The sequence below is a fragment of the Eleutherodactylus coqui genome, chromosome 5, assembly GCF_035609145.1.
Source record: "Eleutherodactylus coqui strain aEleCoq1 chromosome 5, aEleCoq1.hap1, whole genome shotgun sequence".
Lineage (NCBI taxonomy): Eukaryota > Metazoa > Chordata > Amphibia > Anura > Eleutherodactylidae > Eleutherodactylus > Eleutherodactylus coqui.
Genome location: NC_089841.1, coordinates 195,927,161 through 195,949,538, shown reverse-complemented (window position 1 = coordinate 195,949,538; position 22,378 = coordinate 195,927,161). Strand labels below are relative to the sequence as shown.

The 22,378-nt window shown below is 44.8% G+C and overlaps 1 protein-coding gene across 4 annotated transcripts in view; it reads left to right on the top strand.

The window, feature by feature from the left end:
- Positions 1 to 12,379: 12,379 nt before the first annotated feature.
- Positions 12,380 to 22,378, top strand: part of CARMIL3 (capping protein regulator and myosin 1 linker 3) — a 73,050-nt gene continuing 63,051 nt past the window's right edge. For all 4 annotated transcript variants that reach the window (XM_066603975.1, XM_066603974.1, XM_066603973.1 and 1 more), the window contains exons 1-2: positions 12,380 to 12,845; positions 14,174 to 14,271. In XM_066603975.1, coding sequence (XP_066460072.1) covers positions 12,806 to 12,845; positions 14,174 to 14,271 — 138 coding nt within the window. In that variant the 5' untranslated portion in view covers positions 12,380 to 12,805. The remainder of the gene's footprint in view (positions 12,846 to 14,173; positions 14,272 to 22,378) is intronic.

Sequence of the window (22,378 nt, the reverse complement as noted above, 5' to 3'; positions counted from 1 at the left end):
CTGGTTAGATAAAGCTGTGTGAATGCTTCTTTTTTTCCCCTTGCATTTCTCACTGGGCTGACCACCTAATGCTCTATCTATTCCTTTCTTTATTGGGTTTTGTAATCTGGGAACCATGTCTTCCAACTGAGAAAATGCTCCAAAGACTATGTTTTGTTTTGTGTGATAATATCACTTAAAGGGGTTGTCCCGCGGCAGCAAGTGGGTCTATACACTTCTGTATGGCCATATTAATGCACTTTGTAATGTACATTGTGCATTAATTATGAGCCATACAGAAGTTATAAGAAGTTTTTCACTTACCTGCTCCGTTGCTAGCGTCCTCGTTTCCATGGAACCGACTAATTTTCGCCATCTAATGGCCAAATTAGCCGCGCTTGCGCAGTCCGGGTCTTCTTCTTTCCTCAATGGAGCCGCTCGTGCTGGATGCCGGCTCCTTGTAGCTCCGCCCCGTCACGTGCCGATTCCAGCCAATCAGGAGGCTGGAATCGGCAATGGACCGCACAGAAGCCCTGCGGTCCACCGAGGGTGAAGATCCCGGCGGCCATCTTCAGCAGGTAAGTAAGAAGTCACCGGAGCGCGGGGATTCAGGTAAGCAGCACTCTCCGGTGTTCTTTTTTAACCCCTGCATCGGGGTTGTCTCGCGCCGAACGGGGGGGGGGGTTGGAAAAAAAAAAAAACGTTTCGGCGCGGGACAACCCCTTTAAGGCCCTTTTACACACAAAGATCATCATTCAAAAGATGGCTTTTGAGCAATCATTTTGCATAAACTACTAATTTGTACTAATGCCAATCAGTAGCTTATTAGTGCGTGTGGTCTGTTTTCTGAATACATTCCCTTTGTTCTGCCACGGGGCTGATAGTTGAAACAATGTAATCAGCGCTCCCCAGGCAGAACACTGCATGCGGTCCTTCTTATCAGCTCTTCTGCCGAATGATGGATTTTATGCCGAACTGAAAATCATTGTCCGGCAGAAAAGTGAAAAATGGGCACATTTACATGCAACGATTATCTCTCAAAAGATGGCTTTTGAGTGATTTTTAAGCGATCATCATTGTGTGTAAAAGAGCCTTTACATGCATTGGTGAAGCTGCAGCACAATGTTTGCTCTGAGGCTGTAAGAGGCAGACCAGCAGCAATTCAATGATTTTATAGAGACCCTGAAAAGGATTGTGGAAGTTTCCACTAATATAAAGGGTCAGACACAGAGCAATCAGGGAGTAATTGATCAAGAATATGTCTGTAGATTTAAGGACTTTCTGCTTTTGCCCATGTAAAGATCTGCTGCTTTCAATAAACGCCATATTTTTTCAGTAAAATAAAGGTCTTTTGCTCCTTTGGAAATCCCAAGCTTCACAGAGTCTCATGGCCCCTTTTACTTACTATAATTTATGCCGGAAACTTGCATAAATTATAGCTGAAATCCATGTCAGCTCATAGCCAGACATGTGCCAAGTTTATTAAGAAAATTTTAGGGGTTGGAGACAGTCATGTATACTTCCTGCAGAGTTAGCAAGTCGTGCAGCTGTAGAATGGAACAGCTGGCTATCAGTGATTCTTGGGCTCTTCTGGAAAAAACTTTTATTGCCTTTTTGATTATTATGAACATAGCTCTCAATGAGCACTCGAGATACAGTACAGTACGCACAGGGTATTAATCCTGGTGATCATGTCATCACCGGAAATAGGCTGAGAAAGCAAGACTAGTGGATAACATCTCTCTGAATATGATGATACTTCTAAGGACAGTGCCCAGTAACGTGGGCTGCAGTGTCCGTGTAGAAATCAAGATATATTTTTGTAATATACCATAACTATCTATTCTGACCTTGGGAGATGTTCGGACCCATATCACACTGATAAACCTGCAAGTTTACTGCAATTGTGATGCGTTTTAGCATTAAAAACACATTATATCAAAGACTTTAAACAAGGTATAGCCCCAAGTCCCAACGGCTTTACAGCCCTCTATTATAAAAAATTTGCCGCCCTCTGAGTCCCCTACCTTGCAAGCTTCTATAACAAATTTTAGCAGGGAAACACCTTCCGGGAGAATTCCTCGACTCTCACTTAACTGTTATCCCGAAGCCGAATAAGGATCACACCTCCCCCCAAAATTACCGCCCCATATCACTATTAAGCCTTGACTATAAAATATTCACAAACATACTCGCCAAGTGGCTAAACCCTCTACTCCCCTACTTGGCCCATAAAGATCAAGTGGGATTTATACCATCAAGGCAAGCTCCGGATAACGTACGGAAAGTGTTGAATCTGATCCATACAACCCAATTACAGAAATCTCCATTATTAGCTCTAGCCTTAGACATTGAAAAGGCCTTTGATAGCATTTTCTGAGATTACCTTTTTGCGGTACTAGAAAAAATGGGTCTCCGCGGTCCTTTTGTAACAGCCCTTGGGACATTGTACTCCAACCCCTCCGCAATCTTGAAACTTCCCAGCTCTAGCCCAAGTGTAATCCCCATTCAGAGAGGCACGTGGCAAGGCTTTTTCCCCAGCCCTGTTTGCTCTAGCAATAGATACAGCCATTGGCCTATCTAGTTAGAAATAACCCCAACATGGCAGGTGAAGTGCAAGATGAGAAAGAGTACAAGGCCGATCTTTTTGCAGACAACATTTTCCTCACCCTCACTAGACCGCTCACATCCCTGACGAACCTCATGGCCATGCTGGACGCTTTTGCTGAAGTTTTGGGTCTGCAAGTAAAAATGGACAAAACGGAGGCCCTTTACATTAATATTCCTACAGGCATGCAGAAATTAATTGAACTTAACTTTGGGTTTCAATCACCTCAGCAGTATATCACTAGAGATGAGCGAGCATACTCGTCCGAGCTTGATGCTCGTTCGAGTATTAGGGTGCTCGAGATGCTCGTTACTCAAGACGAGCACCACGCGGTACTCGTCTCGATTAAACGAGCACTGACCATTGAATTCAATGGAGCCGGCAATACAGCGGGCTCCATTGAAAGCAATGGGCTGACGGCGATCGCGGGATGAATTGTCGGGAAGGGCTTAAATATATAAGCCCTTCCCTGCAATTCATCCAGAAATGTGTAAAAATAAAAAAAATATATATACTCACCTGGTCCCGGCAGACGGAGTTCAGCGCGGCCGGCGGCAGTCCTCCTGAACTGCTCTGAACAGCTGTGAGTAGTATTCAGCAGCCGGGGATTTAAAATCCCCGCCTGCTGAATGAGCTGCCTCTAATTGGTCACAGCCTGACCAATCAGAGGCAGATCTCACTCACTCACTCATGAATTCATGAATGGGTGAGTGACTGCTGCCTCTCATTGGCTCAGCGGGACCAGGTGAGTATATATTTTTTTTTTATTTTTACACATTTCTGGATGAATTGCAGGGAAGGGCTTATATATTTAAGCCCTTCCCGACAATTCATCCCGCGATCGCCGGCAGCTCATTGCTTTCAATGGAGCTGGCTGTATTGCCGGCTCCATTGAATTCAATGGGCTAACATCGTTCTGCCGGGACAAGGTGAGTATATATATATATTTATTTTTTTTTACACATTTCTGGATGAATTGCAGGGAAGGGCTTATATATTTAAGCCCTTCCCGACAATTCATCCCGCGATCGCCGGCAGCCCATTGCTTTCAATGGAGCCGGCTGTATTGCCGGCTCCATTGAATTCAATGCGCTAACATCGTTCTTCTCTGCTGTGGCAGAGGAGAACGATCTTTATGCTGACAGTGCGGGGGGGGGGTTTCACTCTTGCCACTATTGTGGCTTAATAGTGGGACCTGGGAACTTGGGATGCAGCCCAACATGTAGCCCCTCGCCTGCCCTATCCGTTTCTGTGTCGTTCCCATCACTTTCTTGAATTGCCTAGATTTTCACAAATGGAAACCTTAGCGAGCATCGGCGATATACAAAAATGCTCGGGTCGCCCATTGACTTCAATGGGGTTCGTTACTCGAAACAAACTCTCGAGCATCACTGAAAGTTCGACTCGAGTAATGAGCACCCGAGCATTTTGGTGCTCGCTCATCTTTATATATCACCTATCTTGGTATCAAGATCACCACCTCCCTAAACACCCTATACAAGTGGAATTACCCGCCCCTATTTACCAAACTCAAGAATGAACTAAATAGGTGGAACCAACACACACTTTACTGGATAGGGCGCATTAATACGGACAAAATGAATATACTGCCGCGGTTGCTATACTTGTTTTGGTGTCTCCCTATCCATATTCCTGCCATGGAAATGACAGGAATGCAGAAATCAATCTCCCAATTTATCTGGAAGTATAAAAGGCTCCACATAAAACAAAAAGTAATGCACTACCGCAGGAGGCTGGGAGGACTCTCGGTTCCAAATATACATAAATACTATGACACCGCGCAGATGTCCCAGCTTCCTTCCATATTTGCAGGGGAGAATGCCCCCCCCCCCCCCCCTGTGGGTGGACTTCGAGGCTTCCCTCGCATCACCACTGGATTTGGCGACACTGTTCTGGGACAGTTCAGTTAAGCCCCATGCCTTGCAGGGAAGCTCACCCCTGACCTACAATCTTTTTCTAATTTGGAGGAAAAATAGGTTTAAGTATCTTTTGATGTCGGATCTTCCACCAACATTACCAATTATCCCTAACCAAGCATTCCCACCAAGCACCCGGGAGGGTGGGTTGGCATGGTGGCGGGCTACAGGCCTGACTCTAATGCATCAATTTTTCACATTTAACAGACCCCTCACCCCGTCACAAATCTCAGAAAAATATTTAGTCCCTAACCATCTCTCGCTCTAAACTCCCTAGACTATCCTTGTCTATGGCACCCACTACCTTTGAGAGGCAATGCTTATGGTCCCTTCTGCAACCACGGATAGTTTCATTCCTGTACTCCACCTTACATCAACCTCCACAAGAGACTAAGCATCCCTTTATGAGGCGGTGGGTGTCTGACTTAAATATAACCCTTTCGCTTCCAAGGTGGCACCATTGCAGTACCTTTATTTCCAAGGGTAGCCACCAAGTTACTCTGACCGAGTTATCTTTTAAAATTCTACCCAGAGTGTATTACGTTCCTACAATTATCCACAAGTTCTCTCCAATCTCTTTCCCGGATAGCTTTAGGGGCTGTGGAGCATTGGGTACAGTCTCTCACATATGGTGGATGTGCCCATCAGCGAAGGCCTTCTGGAGACAGGTGGCCCACCTGATATTTAGAGTCCTGGGTAAAACATTCCCCCTTACCCTATCGGCTTGCCTCCTGGTGGACAAACCAACTGGTTACAGTAGCCAACAGCACAAGCTATCACAATATATTTGCATGGCGACGAGGGTCTATATTGCATCCCAGTGGCTATCGCCATTTCTCCATATGGATCCAATTTTAGCCTGAATCTCCAGAATGATGTTGTACAAGAAGCTGTCCACCATGAGGGAAGACCGCATGGAGAGTTTCCTTAGGACCTAGTTGCCCTAGGCCATGTATCTGACTATCCCAGGGCTGCCCCGGATGCGGTGTGAATGTGTGGTGGGGGAGGGTGGGGAGAAGGGCCTCACAACTCTACTAAATGGGGGGGCTAGTCAACTAGAAGTGGTACCAATAGGTCAGGTAATTCTACTATACCTTTGATAGCATGTGATCTATTGAAAATTACTCTGAGGCATTGTTTGTTTGTCTGTTTGTGTTTTTTATTTTTGTTTATGTTACAATTTCTATAAACAGAAGATCCCCTGCGAGGGGTGTAAATCTGCTGCTCAATCTGTAACAAAAGACTTACAAAATTTCAATAGAAATCTTTGGAACTAAAAACACATTATATCACTGTCTGTGCATCTTTTTTAATGAAGTTTATAAAAAAAAATATCACATTTGCTTACACTCTGATTTACGCCAATTTTTTGCATAAATTATAGTGAAGCCCCACCCCTCCACTAAACCATGCCCATTTTTCAACTATGATAAGAAAAGTGCAAAATGGCAAGAAATTGCACATTTTTGAACGTGGCATATTCCATAATTTTCAACTTTTTTACACCAGAAGACTGGTGTAAAGTCTTTAATAAATTCTACCCTGTCTTACAGAGAGAGAACCCATTGACAAGGAATATTCTGGATTTGTACAAACAACCCTTATATTAGTGGACTCTGATATCAGTCCCCAAAGACAAAAAGCTAGAGCATGTCCTGAAGCTTTATAGAACCTGATAAATAATAACAGTGCTAGCCTCTGGCCAAATAACAGTGATTTCACGTGTCCAAATAATAGCATCAAACTGATAGAAAGTGGTTAAACAATACTATCAGAGAGTATCAAGATCACACTGCCCAAATAACAGTGCTATAAAGTGTCTAAATCAGGATAGTTTCACACGGGCGATCTCGATATCGCTGTGAGAAAATCATAGCGTCCTTTGTACCCACGATTTTTAAGCATCAGCGATGCTTTTTTTGAGAATAATCTCGCATCGCTGCCGCCCACGATAAAATCGCAAGGTTCTGTGTTGCGATGCGATAAAAAGGCTCCAAAGGGAAACATGAAAAAAATTAAATAAAATCGCAGAATTGCATAAGTGAAAACATCGCTAATGGGAAGGAAATTATTGAAAATCATTGGTTTCATAATTTTCCTTTTTTGATCACTATCACATCACACAATTTTATCGCCCGTGTGAAACCACCCTCACAGTGTCTGTGTCTTAGGCCTCAGTCACATGGGCGTTTTTTCCTGCATAACGGATGCGCATCCGCAAATCGCGTGATCGGGGCTGACGATTCGCTGAGAAATCTGCACCTAGCAGCGTTTTCAGCGAAAGGGCCCGATCAAAGGAGCGCTACCCGCTATCCTCTGCCACAGCTGTGGCACAGCTGTGGCAGAGGAGAACAATGTTTGCCCATTGAATTCAATGGAGCCGGCAATACAGCCGGCTCCATTAAAAGCAATGGGCTGTCGGCAAGCGCTGTATGAATTTTCGGGGAAGGGCTTAAAATATAAGCCCTTCCCTGAAAAGCATCCTGCAAATGTGTAAAAAAAAATTTAAAAATGTATACTTACCTTTTTTCTGCAGCCGGAGTTCAGCCGTGTCCGGCCGGCAGTTCTCCTGAACTGCTCTCTGTAGTATTCAGCAGGCGGTGATTTAAAATCCCTGCCTGCTGAATGGGCTGCCTCTGATTGGTCACAGCCCTTACCAATCGGAGGCAGCTCTCACTCACCCATTCATGAATTCATGAATGGGTGAGTGAGTGCTGCCTCTGATTGGCTGAGCGCAGGGACCAATCAGAGGCAGCTCTCAGCTGTCATTCAATAGCTGAGAGCTGCCTCTGATTGGTCCCTGCGCTCAGCCAATCAGAGGCAGCACTCACTCACCCATTCGTGAATTCATGAATGGGTGAGTGAGAGCTGCCTCTGATTGGTGAGGGCTGTGACCAATCAGAGGCAGCCCATTCAGCCGGCAGGGATTTTAAATCCCCGCCTGCTGAATACTACAGAGCAGTTCAGGAGAACTGCCGGCCGGATGCGGCTGAACTCCGGCTGCAGAAAAAAGGTGAGCACACTTTTTTTTAAAATTTTTACACATTTGCAGGATGCTTTTCAGGGAAGGGCTTATATTTTAAGCCCTTCCCCGAAAATTCATACAGCACTCCATTGACTTTAATGGGAGAACATTGTTCTTCTCTGCCACAGTTGTGGCACAGCTGTGGCAGAGGAGAACAATCTTTAGTATATGTTCTCAATGGGGTCGGCGCTGCTGCCGCCGGCCCCATTGAGCGCATATATAGAACACAACAATTCGCAGAACGCAGATAGGCGCGTTCTGCGAATTGTTGTGTCCTATAATTTATCGCACATCCGCATAAAAAACAGACATGTGCCTGCTCCCATTGGGATGCATTGGGTCTATATATCTGCAGATCGCAAGCGCGTCCGCAGATCGGACCAAAAAACGCCTGTGTGACCGAGCCCTAATGCTGCACTCAGGGTTCCACTTTCCTCTTCCGTTCGTAGAAAAGGAAAGGCTAATTCCCGCTGCCGAACGGCTCCATCTCAGGATGGAACTGAACAGCGCAGAACAGACACCATTTACTATAAGCTCATAAGCTCAGCTGTGCGGCTCTTGAGCCGGATCTGTGACGGAACCTGCGACCGGAGGTCCCAACGCCGATGTGAAACCGAACTTATTTTACCTTGAAATTTTACTATGCAAAACCTATGATTAATAGGAACACTCGCTTCACGTCAAAGACGGCAGGACGTCTCAGGATGGCGGATATCTTGTACAACTGATCCAAGTTATGCCATGTTCAAATTTGCGTTGAAGGCTCAGTTCGGAGAATCGTGACTTATGCCAAAGACCTGCGCTGGACGACAACAGAAGTGAGTGAACAGCGAGAGATGCCTCGTATAAGTGTGAGTGGACTACAACCTCCGGCTTTGGGTGAGCTAAAATTCCTGGCCAGGGTGGGGTTAATGGACTCACGGGACTGTGATGTAGCTATGGGAGTTATGGCACCATGGATTATTCGAGCAAGGCCTTGCAAGGGGTTAATGGGTTTATGCCTGATGTAGTTGTGTTATGTAGGTGTTTATGCATAGGTGCAATGTACATGATGTGACGTACGTGACGAAGGATGCAATAGCGCAGTAAGGCACATGATGAGACGAGTAAATGCAGATCAGCAGTAAGAATATTTGAGTAATGAAACCCGGGAATTAAACTGCTAGTAATGTACATGCGTGACGACCTCTGGATTCTAGTGGCGCCTAAAATGTGGAGGCGTTCTGTATATGGGGACACTGCTCCTATGGGGCATTTGAGGTCAAAGCCCATGGCCACAAAGATGATCTGTGCAGCAGTAATGAGATGTAAAATTATTCTGATAAAAATGAGGAAGACCGTGTACCTCACTGCTGCCAGGAGGAACTGTAGAGCAACAGAATGAGAATGAGATTTAAGAGAATTATTGCTTTAGGCCCAGTGTCCATGGGTGGATTTGATTTTTGGAACCCGCGCGGGAGATCCCCAGCTCTAGGCGCCCATAGGGATGCAATAGCATCCACAAAACAATTAAAAACATGCGGATGTGATTTTTTTTTACCCGGCATACGGATCGCACGCGCAGGAGGAAATTGCACCATTTTTTTGCGGATCCCGTGGGACAGCTTCCATTGTAGTCAATGGAAGCTGTCTGATCCGCGGCACATCCACAGCTGTCACTGGCTGTACTGCGGATCAGCGGGAAAACAGGAGATTTAGAAGAAAAAATTGCACTGAGCATGCATCCGGTGCGTCAGGACGCATCCGCCGTGCTGAAGAAAGAAGATCCGGCTGGCATGGAGGAGACCTGCGCTGGTTCTGGATAGGTAAGAAAATGTATTTTTCTGTCCATGTCTGTGGGCACGGCTGGATTCCGCTGCGGGATTCCGCAGATGGAATCTGTGCGTGCAAGTGGACATAGGGCCTTAAGCGAGAGAGTTTATGCTACCCAATTATTACATAGCATTAAAGTACATGAAACCTCCTATGGAGCGTAACCAGATTATTATGCAAATGTTTAGTAAAGTTATTTTTTTTAAAAAAGAATGTCTCCTCGGCCTCCGTTTGTCATCGCTGCGCCATCCTGAACCCATGTCGCACCACCACCTCACAACCAGTTACAAACTCCCTCCTAATCCCACAACCGCCTTCATCTTACTTCTGGAAAAGAGTGGTGTTTAGAGGATTGCCTTGTATTCCTCTGGTTTTGGTCTTTCTATAGTAGCACACAGTCTCTAGAACTCCGCAGGTAGTAGCCACTAGTAACATTGCGGTCTCTACCTTCAGTACACAGTGCAGCTCAGAGTCAATCACAGCGGATGGTTATAGGGCTTAGCAGCTTAGATTGGGTCTACTCACACTACAATCTCTAGGTGGAAGTGGCCCAGAACAACTTGCGATGATCAGAGTAGGCTTCACCCCAGAAGAAACAATCACTCCAATAGGCTCAACCACTCATTTACAGGAAGAGCTACCTGGAAGAGCTACCTCACAGGAATCAAGGCCAGCAGTCCAGAAGAGGTCCAGGCAGCGGTTCCAAGTGGAACTGCCCTGCCAAATCTCAGGGTCACTACTCCTCTCAGTAGACCCAATTGGGATTGTCCTCATTGCTTACTGACTCACAGCATGTGTGCAGCGTGTACCTTATAGCTGAGCAGCACTCTGTCATTACACTCTAATGGACAGACGAGATGTTCTGCACTCCTCCTATTTATAACCTGACCCTCCTCTGTTGCAACCTGTGCAGCACAACGCTCCTACTCATGACTGGGTCCTGGAGGGGAGGAGACCGGCGTCACGTCCCTGGTGGCCACTGCTGCAGGTGGCAATATGCCACTTTAGACAGTGAGCGGAAGAGCCAGCAGTGCTCTCCCCCATACATAGCAATGGGGGGGGGGGGGGGGGGTGTCCCTTGGCATATAGACAGCAAAGCTGCTGCAGACTATCTCCAGCAGTCTTATGCTAAATTCACTGGGGCAATCGCGATATCGGACTGTAAAACTCGCCCGATATCGCGCTCGGGAACGTGCAATCTCCCGTGTGTGTCAGGCGTTTTTGTGTCAAAAATCCCTCCTATCACTTCAGGGAAGTAGCGATCCTCACACCGGAGAATCGGCAAGTGTTTTCCATTGTCTTCAGTGGGAAAACGTGCATCACCCTCACGTTCACCTCGCACGCTGTGCAATGTTTTTTCAATCCCCTTTAAAAAAATGGGCGAGGTGTTCTAAGGGGAATACCCAAAGATAAGACATGTGGTGCAGAAAAAAATATCTCATGTATATGACTCCATTCAAAAGAAAGGGGTTTATATTCATGTCAGATTTGTGTCTCACATTGCACAAATCTCACACGATTTTCACGGCCGTGTGAAATCGGCCAGAGGGCTCTTTGCCATGAGCGGATATAGGGCAACAGTGTTTTTACATTTTCACGCCCGCTCTGTATAAGCACCTGAATAAGCGTTTTCCGTGATTACGGCCAGCGTTTTCTCGTCCGTTCACACGACTACAAGCGTCATTTTTAGCGAAAAAATACGCCGCACCCCGGAAAACCCTCACCCTGCACAAATCGTCGGGATGCTTCCAGTGCCTATATAGAGGCACCTGTAAGCTTTTCGAAGCGTTGGATGCTGCATAAATGCCTCCCCCTCCTTTCTCTTTCCCTGCTCCCATAGGAGTCTATAGGACCCGCCGGCGTATAGAACTATAGAGAGGAGGAACCAGGCAGCATTCAATGAAGTCTTCTTTATTAAATATCCATGAAGAAGCAAGCAGCAGCCACGTATCGACCCTGTGCTTGGGTCTTTATCAAGCTAAGACCCAAGCACAGGGTCGATACGTGGCTGCTGCTTGCTTCTTCATGGATATTTAATAAAGAAGACTTCATTGAATGCTGCCTGGTTCCTCCTCTCTATATTGCTGTTCAACAGTGGACCCAGGGAGTCGGGACCCTAACTGGGCTATTGCATTGTACCTTGCACCAGCGGTGTGGCTGAACTCTTGGAGTGCTGCTGTTCCTTTTTTTCTTCTTGTGGCGTATAGAACTATGTTTTCGCTGGGCATATCTGGCTGGCCGCGTATATGTTCTTTTTTTTACGCTGCTGATGTATTTATGCGCCATATAATTGCCCATGTGAACGAATGCTTCACATGGCTAGTGTATATACGCCCGGGCGTGAAAACGCACCATATATGCACTCGTGGGAAAGAAGCCTGACATAGATAAATGAAGCGGTAGTTCTTACACATGTGGGTAGGTAATAAGTGATTTTTGTGGGACGACCCTCTACAGGTGTTCTTCAGTGAAGACTGTTATGCATTTTAAGTTGGACCATGTCTGTGCCTACCATGCATGCTCCAGTAATAAAGCTTATCTGCAGATATTTTTCATGTTGAAGTGTGTCTACATTTTTGTATATACACCCTGTATATTTATGATATCGTTAATGTATTTTTTTCTACCTTTTAGTATTATTGGTCCATATCTTGAAATTAAGCCCATCATGAAAACATCCTAAAAGTGACACATCCACACCAGGAAAATATTCTAGGATTTTCTTCGAAACCCTACCTGATGAAGAGACACAAGTAGTCTCTAAAGCTTGCTATTTGTCATCATCTTCCCAGTTAGCCATTAAAAGGTATCAGCAACGGAAGACTCGCAATTTTTATCTTTTCCATCTACCGACTTACACGGTATATATTTTCCTAAGATAACACAAGCACATTTTCCCAAGGTTGATCTCCTTTAGAAAAGCACAAGTAGTTAAATGGCACATTGTGCCACCCCCATCTCTTGCCACTTCCCTTCTTTGCATTGCCTCCCTGTCTTCCACACTCTCTCCCTCTCCATCTATCTTTTCTCCCCAACACACCAGCAGCACAGACTCTGTCTGTCTCTCACACACATACGCAGTTCTGCTGCTGGATCTGCTCTCTTTATCACCAACCCCATCCAGAGTGAGAGACTGAGAGAGACGGGCACGCCAACACAGAAGCCAGACCACCACCAAATGCAATACACAGGCAAGCAGGGAGGATAGCACACCCATTCCACATACACAGCATACAGGAGTATCGCCAATCTACATGGATACTAAGTGCTCCAGAAATAGACTCTAATACTCACAGAGGATACAAATAGAAACATATCTATACACATAGAAATATAACACATCCTAATATATACATCCTATACACTACATAAAACAACTACACAGGTCCGCTCACAGGAGCTGCATGCAGCTGATGTTATGACAGAGCAAGAAATGCAGCAGCCATGAACCAGCTGTGTATGGAGCCCTGCAGAGCACTGCAAGGTGAGATGGAAATATCTATCTATTGCTTCCTGCATGTATGTTTCTCATTATACTGTACATTGTTTGTGCTTTTTATGTTCCTTTATGTTGCTTATTAACCTTTCAGTGCAAATAATTATCACTATGTTCTATGCTCATATATATATATATATATATATATATATATATATATATATATATATATATATATATCTTCAACAAGATCTTAAAGGTCTTGGTCACTAATTAAAAAATAATGAGCTAGATTTGACATTCAACGGTCATTTGGATATTTTATAAACTGGAACTAGTTAGTATTACCTACACTTCTTCAAAGCGCCCTCTACTCTATCTATCTATCTATCTATCTATCTATCTATCTATCTATCTATCTCATATCTATCTATCTCATATCTATCTATCTCATATCTATCTATCTATCTATCTCATATCTATCTATCTATCTATCTATCTCATATCTATCTATCTATCTATCTATCTATCTATCTCATATCTATCTATCTCATATCTATCTATCTATCTATCTCATATCTATCTATCTATCTATCTCATATCTATCTATCTATCTATCTATCTATCTCATATCTATCTATCTCATATCTATCTATCTATCTATCTATCTATCTATCTCATATCTATCTATCTATCTATCTCATATCTATCTATCTATCTATCTATCTATCTCTCTCTCTTATATCTATCTATCTATCTCTTCTATCTATCTCTCTCTCTCTATCTATCTATCTATCTATCTATCTCATATCTATCTATCTATCTCTCTCTCTTATATCTATCTCTCTATCTATCTATCTCTTCTATCTATCTATCTATCTATCTATCTCTATCTATCTATCCCATATCTATCTATCTATCTATCTATCTATCTATCTATCTATCTATCTATCTATCTATCTATCTATCTATCTATCCTGCACTGCTATATGGATTATACTATACTTTTGGCCTTTGTTGCTGCATTGGAAATAAGGGTGTAATATGTATCTATTTTTAAGTAATAGTACAAGTAATAATGAATCCTATGGATGCATCTAGAGAGTCTTCACCCATTTTTGTCATTACAACTGTTGCTGGATTACATCAACATTAGACATTTACATTTCCATCTGACTGTAGCATATACACTGCATATCTTATGTGCATATCTGGATTTTTGTGCCATTGGAATGGTTCCCAGCCGGTGATATATGAGCTCTATATTCTGTAGCTAGGCAGACCTCATATGATAGTTCAGATTTTTACTGCTATTTTTGCTTTCCATATCAAAAGTATCAATATGCTCAGTGGATTGTCTCACATTGTCTCCCCAGACAGCATTAGACAGCTGCTGAGCCGGGCTGGAGGAGAGTTTCGTCTCCAGAGAGTGCAACTGGAGACCAGACCAAGAAAGCTAGAAGACAGAATACTGGTGAGTAGCAAATGTGTTTAGTCTCAGCACAGATGTACCTGTCATCTCTGGCTATGGCTTTATATCTTCACATATACAGATACAAGATATTTCTTACTTAGGCTTTATTCACATGAGCGTATATTGGGCGCACTTTCACGCCCGGCCGATATACACTGCCCATTTGATGCATCGGTTTAAATTTTATTACTGCAGCGTAAAAGCGCCCGGTCTTTTACGCCAGCCAGGAAAGATAGTTCAGGAACTATCTTCCTGGTCGAAATACGTCGGTCGCTGCCATAGACTCCTATGGTAGCTGCCGGAGAAGGGAGATGGGAGGGAGTTTAGCAGCTTGTCTGCTAGACTCCCACCCCCTACCCTCTTTCTCTCTGCCCCTTGCCGGCTGTTTGCAATGGGAGGGGGCGGGACTGGGAGGGAGCTAGTTACTATGCTCCCACCTGGTCCCACCCCCTCCAATTGCTGGCAGCCCATAAAGGGCAGAGAGGGGGCAGGAGCCTAGCACACTAGCTCAAACCCTGTACCGCCCCCTTCCCTCGCCGAGAGTTGGCGAGGGGGCAGAAAGGGGAAAGCAGTTTAGCAGATCTAAACTGTCTCCCCCCGCCCGACAGCAATCAGGGATTTAGCATATATGCGCTGAGCCCGTGCCGTCTGAACGGGCGCACAAATGGCAGATTTGTGCACCCGTTCACATGATTTTCAACCGCGCTGTGGCGTGACATGGCCGGGTGAAAATTGTCATACCCCTGTGAAAGAGCCCTTATGGCTTATCACACAAACGTAAGCGTTTTTACGTTCTCTCGCCGGTGCCGTAAAAGTGCGTGAAAGGACTTTTTTCCGCTATATTAATTAGCGTTTTCTCACCCATTCACAGGACCATGAGCATCGTTTTTAGCAAAAAAATAGCTCCCACCCTGGAAAACCCTCGCTCAGCTTAAATCCTCTGAATGACTTCTAATGCCTACATAGAGGCGCCTGTAAGCTTTTCGCAGTGTTTTTTCACCTGCTCCCATAGGAGTCTATGGGACCCGCTGGCATATATTGACCAAAAGATAGTTCCGGAACCATCTTTTTGCCCAACGTATATGCGTCGGTGCGCATATTGCTCGCGTATGTTCCACTCTTTACGGTTCAACGTTTTTACGCACCATATATCTGCCCATGTGAACGGATACATTGGAAACCAATGTTTCAGATGGTCGCGTATATCGGTCCGGTGTAAAAACGTCGACGTTGATGCGTTCGGGTGAAAGAGCCCTTAGCCTCATACAGGAATGTGTTTCAGCGCTGGAAAGGGTTATGAATAGCACCGTTGGAGTACTATGGAGTATACTCACACTAACAGGTGTGTCTGACCTATCGGAGCACTGCTGCATGTGGAACATAATGAGATCATAGAAATGTGCATGATTCCGATCAGGGTGGGAATGACATGCAGACATGCACTTCAGAATAGTTACCTGCTAAATTGCTACATTGGGGTGTTACTTGCATTTGACACTAGAACCGATCTCTTCAATGTATCCACCCAAAAATGTATCTTTGTTTCAAGACAGAAAGCGTTTCTTTTTGTACCATTTGTATGCAAATAGTCTTTGCCTTCTGACAGTGAGGTCTTTAGCATGAGGGAATAGTAACTAGTAAACCATGTAGCCACAATGTTATTCATTTCATTTTCCAGTGTGCCAAGTGACATAAAATAAAGTTCCCCATTCCCTACAGGTATATTGACGTATTGTATGATATGTAGTGCAGTTCTGGCAATGGCTATTAGTACATGTGCTTTTCAGAAGTGAATGTAGGCAGAGCGTGTTGCAGATCTCTTCCGGCCGGTTCAAAGATGAGGAACTGCCTGCTTATAAGGCCGTATTCACATGAGCATTTTTATGCGGCTATTTAGCAACATTTCTACATCGGCCAAAAATCGCGACCATCTGAAGCAATGGTTTCCACTGTATTTGTTCAGATGACCGATTTTTAGCAGCGTTAAAAATGTTGCGCTGGAAAAAATAAGACAGACGCGACCAAATTTATGCACTGCTGGAAAAGATAGACGTTGCCCTATGTTTGGACTGATATTCACTGGTGGCTCCTATAGACTCCTATGGGAGCTGCAAAAATAGGGAGGGGGTTTAGCTGCGTCCAACGCAGGGAAAGGCTTACAGACGCCCCAATTTAGGCATTAGAAGTCATTCCGAGGATTTATGCTGACTGAGGGATTTCTGGACTGCGGCGTATTTTTTCGTTAATATACCACACCCGGCCATGTGAATAGACGCTAATTAAGATCGGGACTCGATCATGGCTTTTCGTCATTTACACGATTTTACGGCAAGTGCGGGTGACCGTAAAAACGCATATGTTTACGTAAGGAGGCCTAATGAGCAAGAAGTTGCTGACCTAAAGCGCAGCAACCAGTGACTAATAAGCGATTTCTCGTTCAGTCTCCTGTTGGGTTCTGCTTGCACAGGACAAGTATCACTGAGAATCGCTCGTTTTAACGATTTTTCAGCTGAAAGTTGTCCTTTGTAAAGTCACCCTAAAACCTCTGATCATCTCTTCAACCTTTGAAACTGTGAAAAAGGTACAGCCGCCTTTTTAATGCGGCTTCTACACTGAACGTTTCTCGTTTGCACGAGCGAGGGAGCCAGTGATGTCATCGCTCGCTTGTTCGCTCTTGTGCAGCCTTTATAGACAAGCAGATTCATTGTTGACTCATTCAACGAAAATTGTTCAGTGTTGTTTAGGCCGGTTTCGCATGGGTGACAAAATCGTGTGATTTTCTCGCAATGTGACAGCGCTACATGTATGTGACGCCCACGCTTTCCAATGGGTTCCTTCACATTAGCCATGTTTTGTAGCCTGCGACATTGTGAGAAAAAAATCCTGGGTTGCTAAATATTGTCGCGATTTTTTTGTAGCCCATGTTTTCCTACGGAGCCGTCCTTTATACGAACATGCGAGAATCACGCTGGTCAAAACAAAACCATTGAAATTAATAGTTTTGTTTCATCACGTTTTGCAGTCGTGATTTTCACGGCCACAAAACCTGATGAAATCACATTTGTCTGTTTAAGCCCTAAGTGCAGCTTCAGGCAACCGTATGTGCACATGTTTTTCGCACGCACATTGCGCAGAGAATAGAACCCATCGTTTTCAATGGGTTCATTCTCACCGTTCTTTTTTGTGGTGCGTTTTGCGCGGGCCCCAAAAAATGCAACATGCTCTATTTTTGTTCGCATTTGCATATCCGAGGCACTATAGGAGTCCATGGGAGCACCTGATCTATGTGGAATTGCGCAATGAACTGTGCAAGTTTGTGGGGGAATCAATAACACTACGGACTAATTAGGGTGCACAGCCTTCTCAATCACAGTGAGGGTGTGTCCTGCGCCAATGTGAAAGGATGCCGGCAGCGCTGAAAGCACAGTAAAATGCCCTAAAACTAACGGAGCTAAGCACCGTCCCATCCCGCCTCCTCTCATTGCTGACTGCGGACAAGGCGCGGGACATAGGCGGAGCTCAGCTCCCATCCTCTTGCAGCCCCTTGTTCATAGCTATCAATGGGAGGAGGCGGGACAGGGCGGCGCTTAGCTCCGCCCCCGCTCCCACCCCTCCCATTGCAAAGAATGAGTGGGGAGGAGAGCAGAGATGAGCCTGCGATGGGGAGGGAGGGGAAAAGGGCGACGGCATGGTGACCTCGGTGCATATGTGCCCGGGCCCATGCCATGTGGACGTGTGCACAAACGTTAGATTTGTGTGCCCGTTCACGAGCTTCTACGCCCCAAATGATAGCATATATTGGACGGCCATGAAAATGTCGACCGATAGACGCTTGTGGGAATAAACCCTCAACATGGATAGCTGGATTCCCACAAATTAATGGCCTCTCATTTGATCACTAGAGAGGGGGAAGCAACTTTTGGGAGAAGAAGACAGAACAGAGGAGGTAGCAGGGAGGTGCAGGACCAGCCATCAGGATTGGGCGATAGCACGACGAGTAGCGGGCTGTGGGCACCTCCTTTTCCCGCATTATATACATGCCGTATCTCTTTTTCTGCCTTCTTTACTGGGTATCTACTGTCATTGCCAGTTGTGGGCTCACCCTGTGGCTGCTCAGGTTTTCATTCACCCTCATTTTGGGTGCAATGACATTCGCCTTTCTGCAGCATGGTAGCACAGTGACCAGTACCGCTTCTTTGAAAGCCATTCATCTGCAAAAAGTTTCTGTTCTCATGTATATATATATATATATAACTTGCATTGGTTTATGGGGGTTTGAGTAGTTCCTGCATGATTTTCCCAACTTACGATGAGCAGATCAATTCATTGTATTCACTTGATACAACAACCAGTGGGTGGAATACAATACAAATCATTTCCACTTCAGTTTCCCAAAAGTGAATAACAAACTCAGCACATCACGTCAATGTGTGCTAACAGGGGACTGATGGAATTGGGGTGGAAATCTCAAATTAGTTGGATCAATTTGCTAATTTCTGTTTGCTTAAAAATGCACAGCCTGAGGGCAAAGACACATGAACGTGTTTCTCTCCCCTTATACGGCCGTGATAATTACGACTGCATAACGGGGCAAAACAAATCCACTGATTTCAATTGATTTCAATGGTTTCGTTCTCACCATTGGGATTCTTGCCTGTTAATTGTACGTCTGAGAAAAAATAGGACCTGCCCTATCTTCTCCTCACATAGTGAATACCACGTGCGAGAGAGATAGGGCAACACCTATCGTCCCGCGGTTTCTTTCAAACTTCTGCGCTATGGCGTGGAGTTTGAACAGTTGGCGAAAGGGAAGAAATTTTCCTCGTTCAGGCACAACTGCGCTCCAATTCAGTGAGCGTAGTCGTGCCTACGGCCGTCTGTTTTTTGCCCTTCGGGGATAACTTTCATTTGTGGGACACCGCCTTTAATGTAATGTGTTTATAGCAGGCAGAATCATTAAACTTTATAGCTATTCAAGGGCTATGAAGGGCTGTATCAATTTCAAGTCCGACAGCTATAAACCAGATTAGGAAATTCATCGGCTCTTAATATTGGACTAGTATAGCTTTAAAGTGTGGTGTTTATGGGTATAAATTCACTTTAAATTGGAAATACACCTGATTTATCTATAGACTTGCATGCTCTGATTGGAATGAACATACATATGTAAGGGACCAATTCAGTAGGAAGAGGGGTGTAAGATGCTGCCAGTGCTGTTGGCATATTGAAATCCAGTATTACCGATCGTTTTGTGTGCGGCCACTCCCATAGAGAATACATTGTCGGTGGAATCCATCAGCATAAAAAGAACTTTATTTCCTTCACTTCAGTGGCACAGAATTGAAGAACACTATTTAGGGCATGGTACTCTTGATGGGTACAGGTCCCACTTAGTGGCACAATGCACTTGACAGTTGTAGAATAAATCCAACAGCAGGAATAGACTATAGTTTCAGGTTCCAGGTCAGGGATTGCAAGATACTCTGATCACAGTGAAGTTGTGCATAGACTGACTGCCGAACTTTGCTTGTCCTGCAGTGCCGCTGTTAACTTCTGGGAGGCAACGCCCTGCCACAATATACTCCACTTAGGCGGTTCACATGGGATTGCACCAGTCATTCTTTATATATCTGTACAGCACATACATGTGTCCTCGTGGTCACTACACTACTTCCTATCACAGACTTAATCAACTTCTGACTGCAGTGAACATGCAATGTGCACATTGTCCAGTCCTATGTTTAACAGCGATATGATTCCAGACCATTGAGTGGTCAACATGGCCTCAGTTCAAGTCCTCAAAAGTTGGAGTAACATCTCTTTAAAGGGGTATTTTTCATCTTGGAGTTTTATGGCATATCCACAGCATATGCCATAAAAGTCTGGTAGATGTGGGTCCCACCTCAGGGACCAACGCCTATCTTGAGATTAGAGCCTGACTAACCCTGAACCGGCTATATGAGGTTGTCTGCAGTTATGGAAATAGGTGAGAAGTCTTTCTTATGCTATTTCTGTAACAACAGTCTTCCGAGTTACGGTAACAACACAACTCGCTGTGCTCTGCTGTTTCTGTAACACTCACTTCTATGGGAGTTATGGAAACAGCGTACCCAGCCCACTTGGCTGTTTCCATAGTTCTGACCATACTGGTTGCAGTGTACAGAGGGGTATTCTTATCTAGGACATAATGGGCCAAGATGGGAATACTCCTTAAAGAATGCAAACATTAACTTTCAACTGCAGCTATGCAGCATTACAATTACATCTGTAACAGCACCCAGGTTAACTTTATCTTCACTCAGGTTAACGCTATCTTTGCATGGATTAAGAGGATTACTTTAGTCACAGAATACAGTATAACAGATGAGCCTTCACTTCTTTCCACAGAAGCAGGGATTATCCTAAATCACTTGGCTTATCTTCCAAGAGCCTATTGGGCTATCACTGCCCCTCTAACCTCTACCAGTCCACCTGCTTCACAGGACAAGAATAAATAGGGCAACCAGTCTCACATTGTCCACTGCTCTCTTGACTTTCTCTCTGGGCTAGAATTTCTTTGGGCCATACTGCTGCTCCAGCTATAGCCCCATAGTCTAATGCTCCTTTGACAACCAACGAAAACCTCAGGATTCTTGTTCGCCCAAGCTGAACTTCTCGTTCACTTCTCTTCAATGTTTCACATTCTTATGGGAAACACTTAACGATCAGTGCTTAAAAACAATGAGAAGCCAACAAGCCAACGATGACTTTTATGCCGGCTGAAACTGAATGACGAATGGAGAAGAAGGATATTACAGGATATAAATATTAGGTTAAGTGTCAATCCTGGTATATAGGCAGGTAGGAACTATTAGGGGTTGATCCAGGGAACAGTCTGATTGCCATTAGGGAGTCGGGAAGGAATTTTTTCCCCAAAAGGGCTAATTGACTTCTGGCCTTGGGGTTTTTTGCCTTCCTCTGGATCAACACAGTAGGATAGACAGGCTGGACTAGATGGACAATGTCTTCATTCGGCCTTACATACTATGTTACTATGTTACTATGTTACTATGAACGAGAGGCACACAATTCTCGTTAGTCGCGTTTCACCTGAATGATTATCATTCAGTTTTGCTAGTTTGAGTGATTTTCTGAACAAAAGTCGTTCCGTCTAAACGCAGCATAACAGTCCCTTACAGACTGTCTCTACCGGCTCACCAGCTTCTTCCCGATGACAACACTATGGCAATATGGATCCTCAGGTCTGACAGCGCTACTTTTGGACCTCATTGTGTAAATTAATTTCTCAGTCACTCTTCTTCCTTCAGCCTACCTACATGCTCCTTGGGATTGGGGTCTACTCTGTACACATTCCTTGAACAGGCACCTGATATGGTCACACTATACATGACACACATGCTGGCAACAAACACTGTACTGCAATGGACTCCTATCAGCCCCTTTCCACCAGCGTGGTGGCACAGCGTTTAGTGCCACAATGCTACCAATACGTCAGTTTCAGGCTCTGCCTAAGGTTCCATTCACATGGCAGTATTCTGGTCAGTATTTTGCATCAGTATTTCTAAGCCAAAACCAGGAGAAGGTCCAAAACAAAGAACAGGTATCTACAAATCTTTCCATTATAGTTCTTGTCTCCGTAGGTTCTGCTTCTGAATTTGGCTTACAAATACAAATGCAACGTACTGATTGGAATGCTGGTGTCTGAATGAAGCCTAGGTCTGCGCTGATGTTGGCATCTCTTCCTGCAAGCTGGTAGCCATTATACAATATTTCCTGTGCCCAACTCTGACAGGCTATAGTGGTGGTGCCATGCACAGCGATCCAGCAACCCTTGGATAGGTCACAGGGCTCCCGCTGCTGGGCCACTGAAGCCAGAGATGCAGGGTCTTTCAGGCTTCCACAGTGGAGGTATAATGAGCACAGTCTTTTGTGACTTTGGAAGATTTCCTCAATAGAACAGGCAGTTTCTTGATCACTGGTAGAAAAAAGAGCTGCACTGGAATCCCAGGGAGCTGACTATGAACTCCTTTGGCCTTCTGTCTTGGTCATGGCCCAGCTATTTTCCCTCAGGACAAATCTGGAGAACGCACATTCTCTCCTCTTAGAG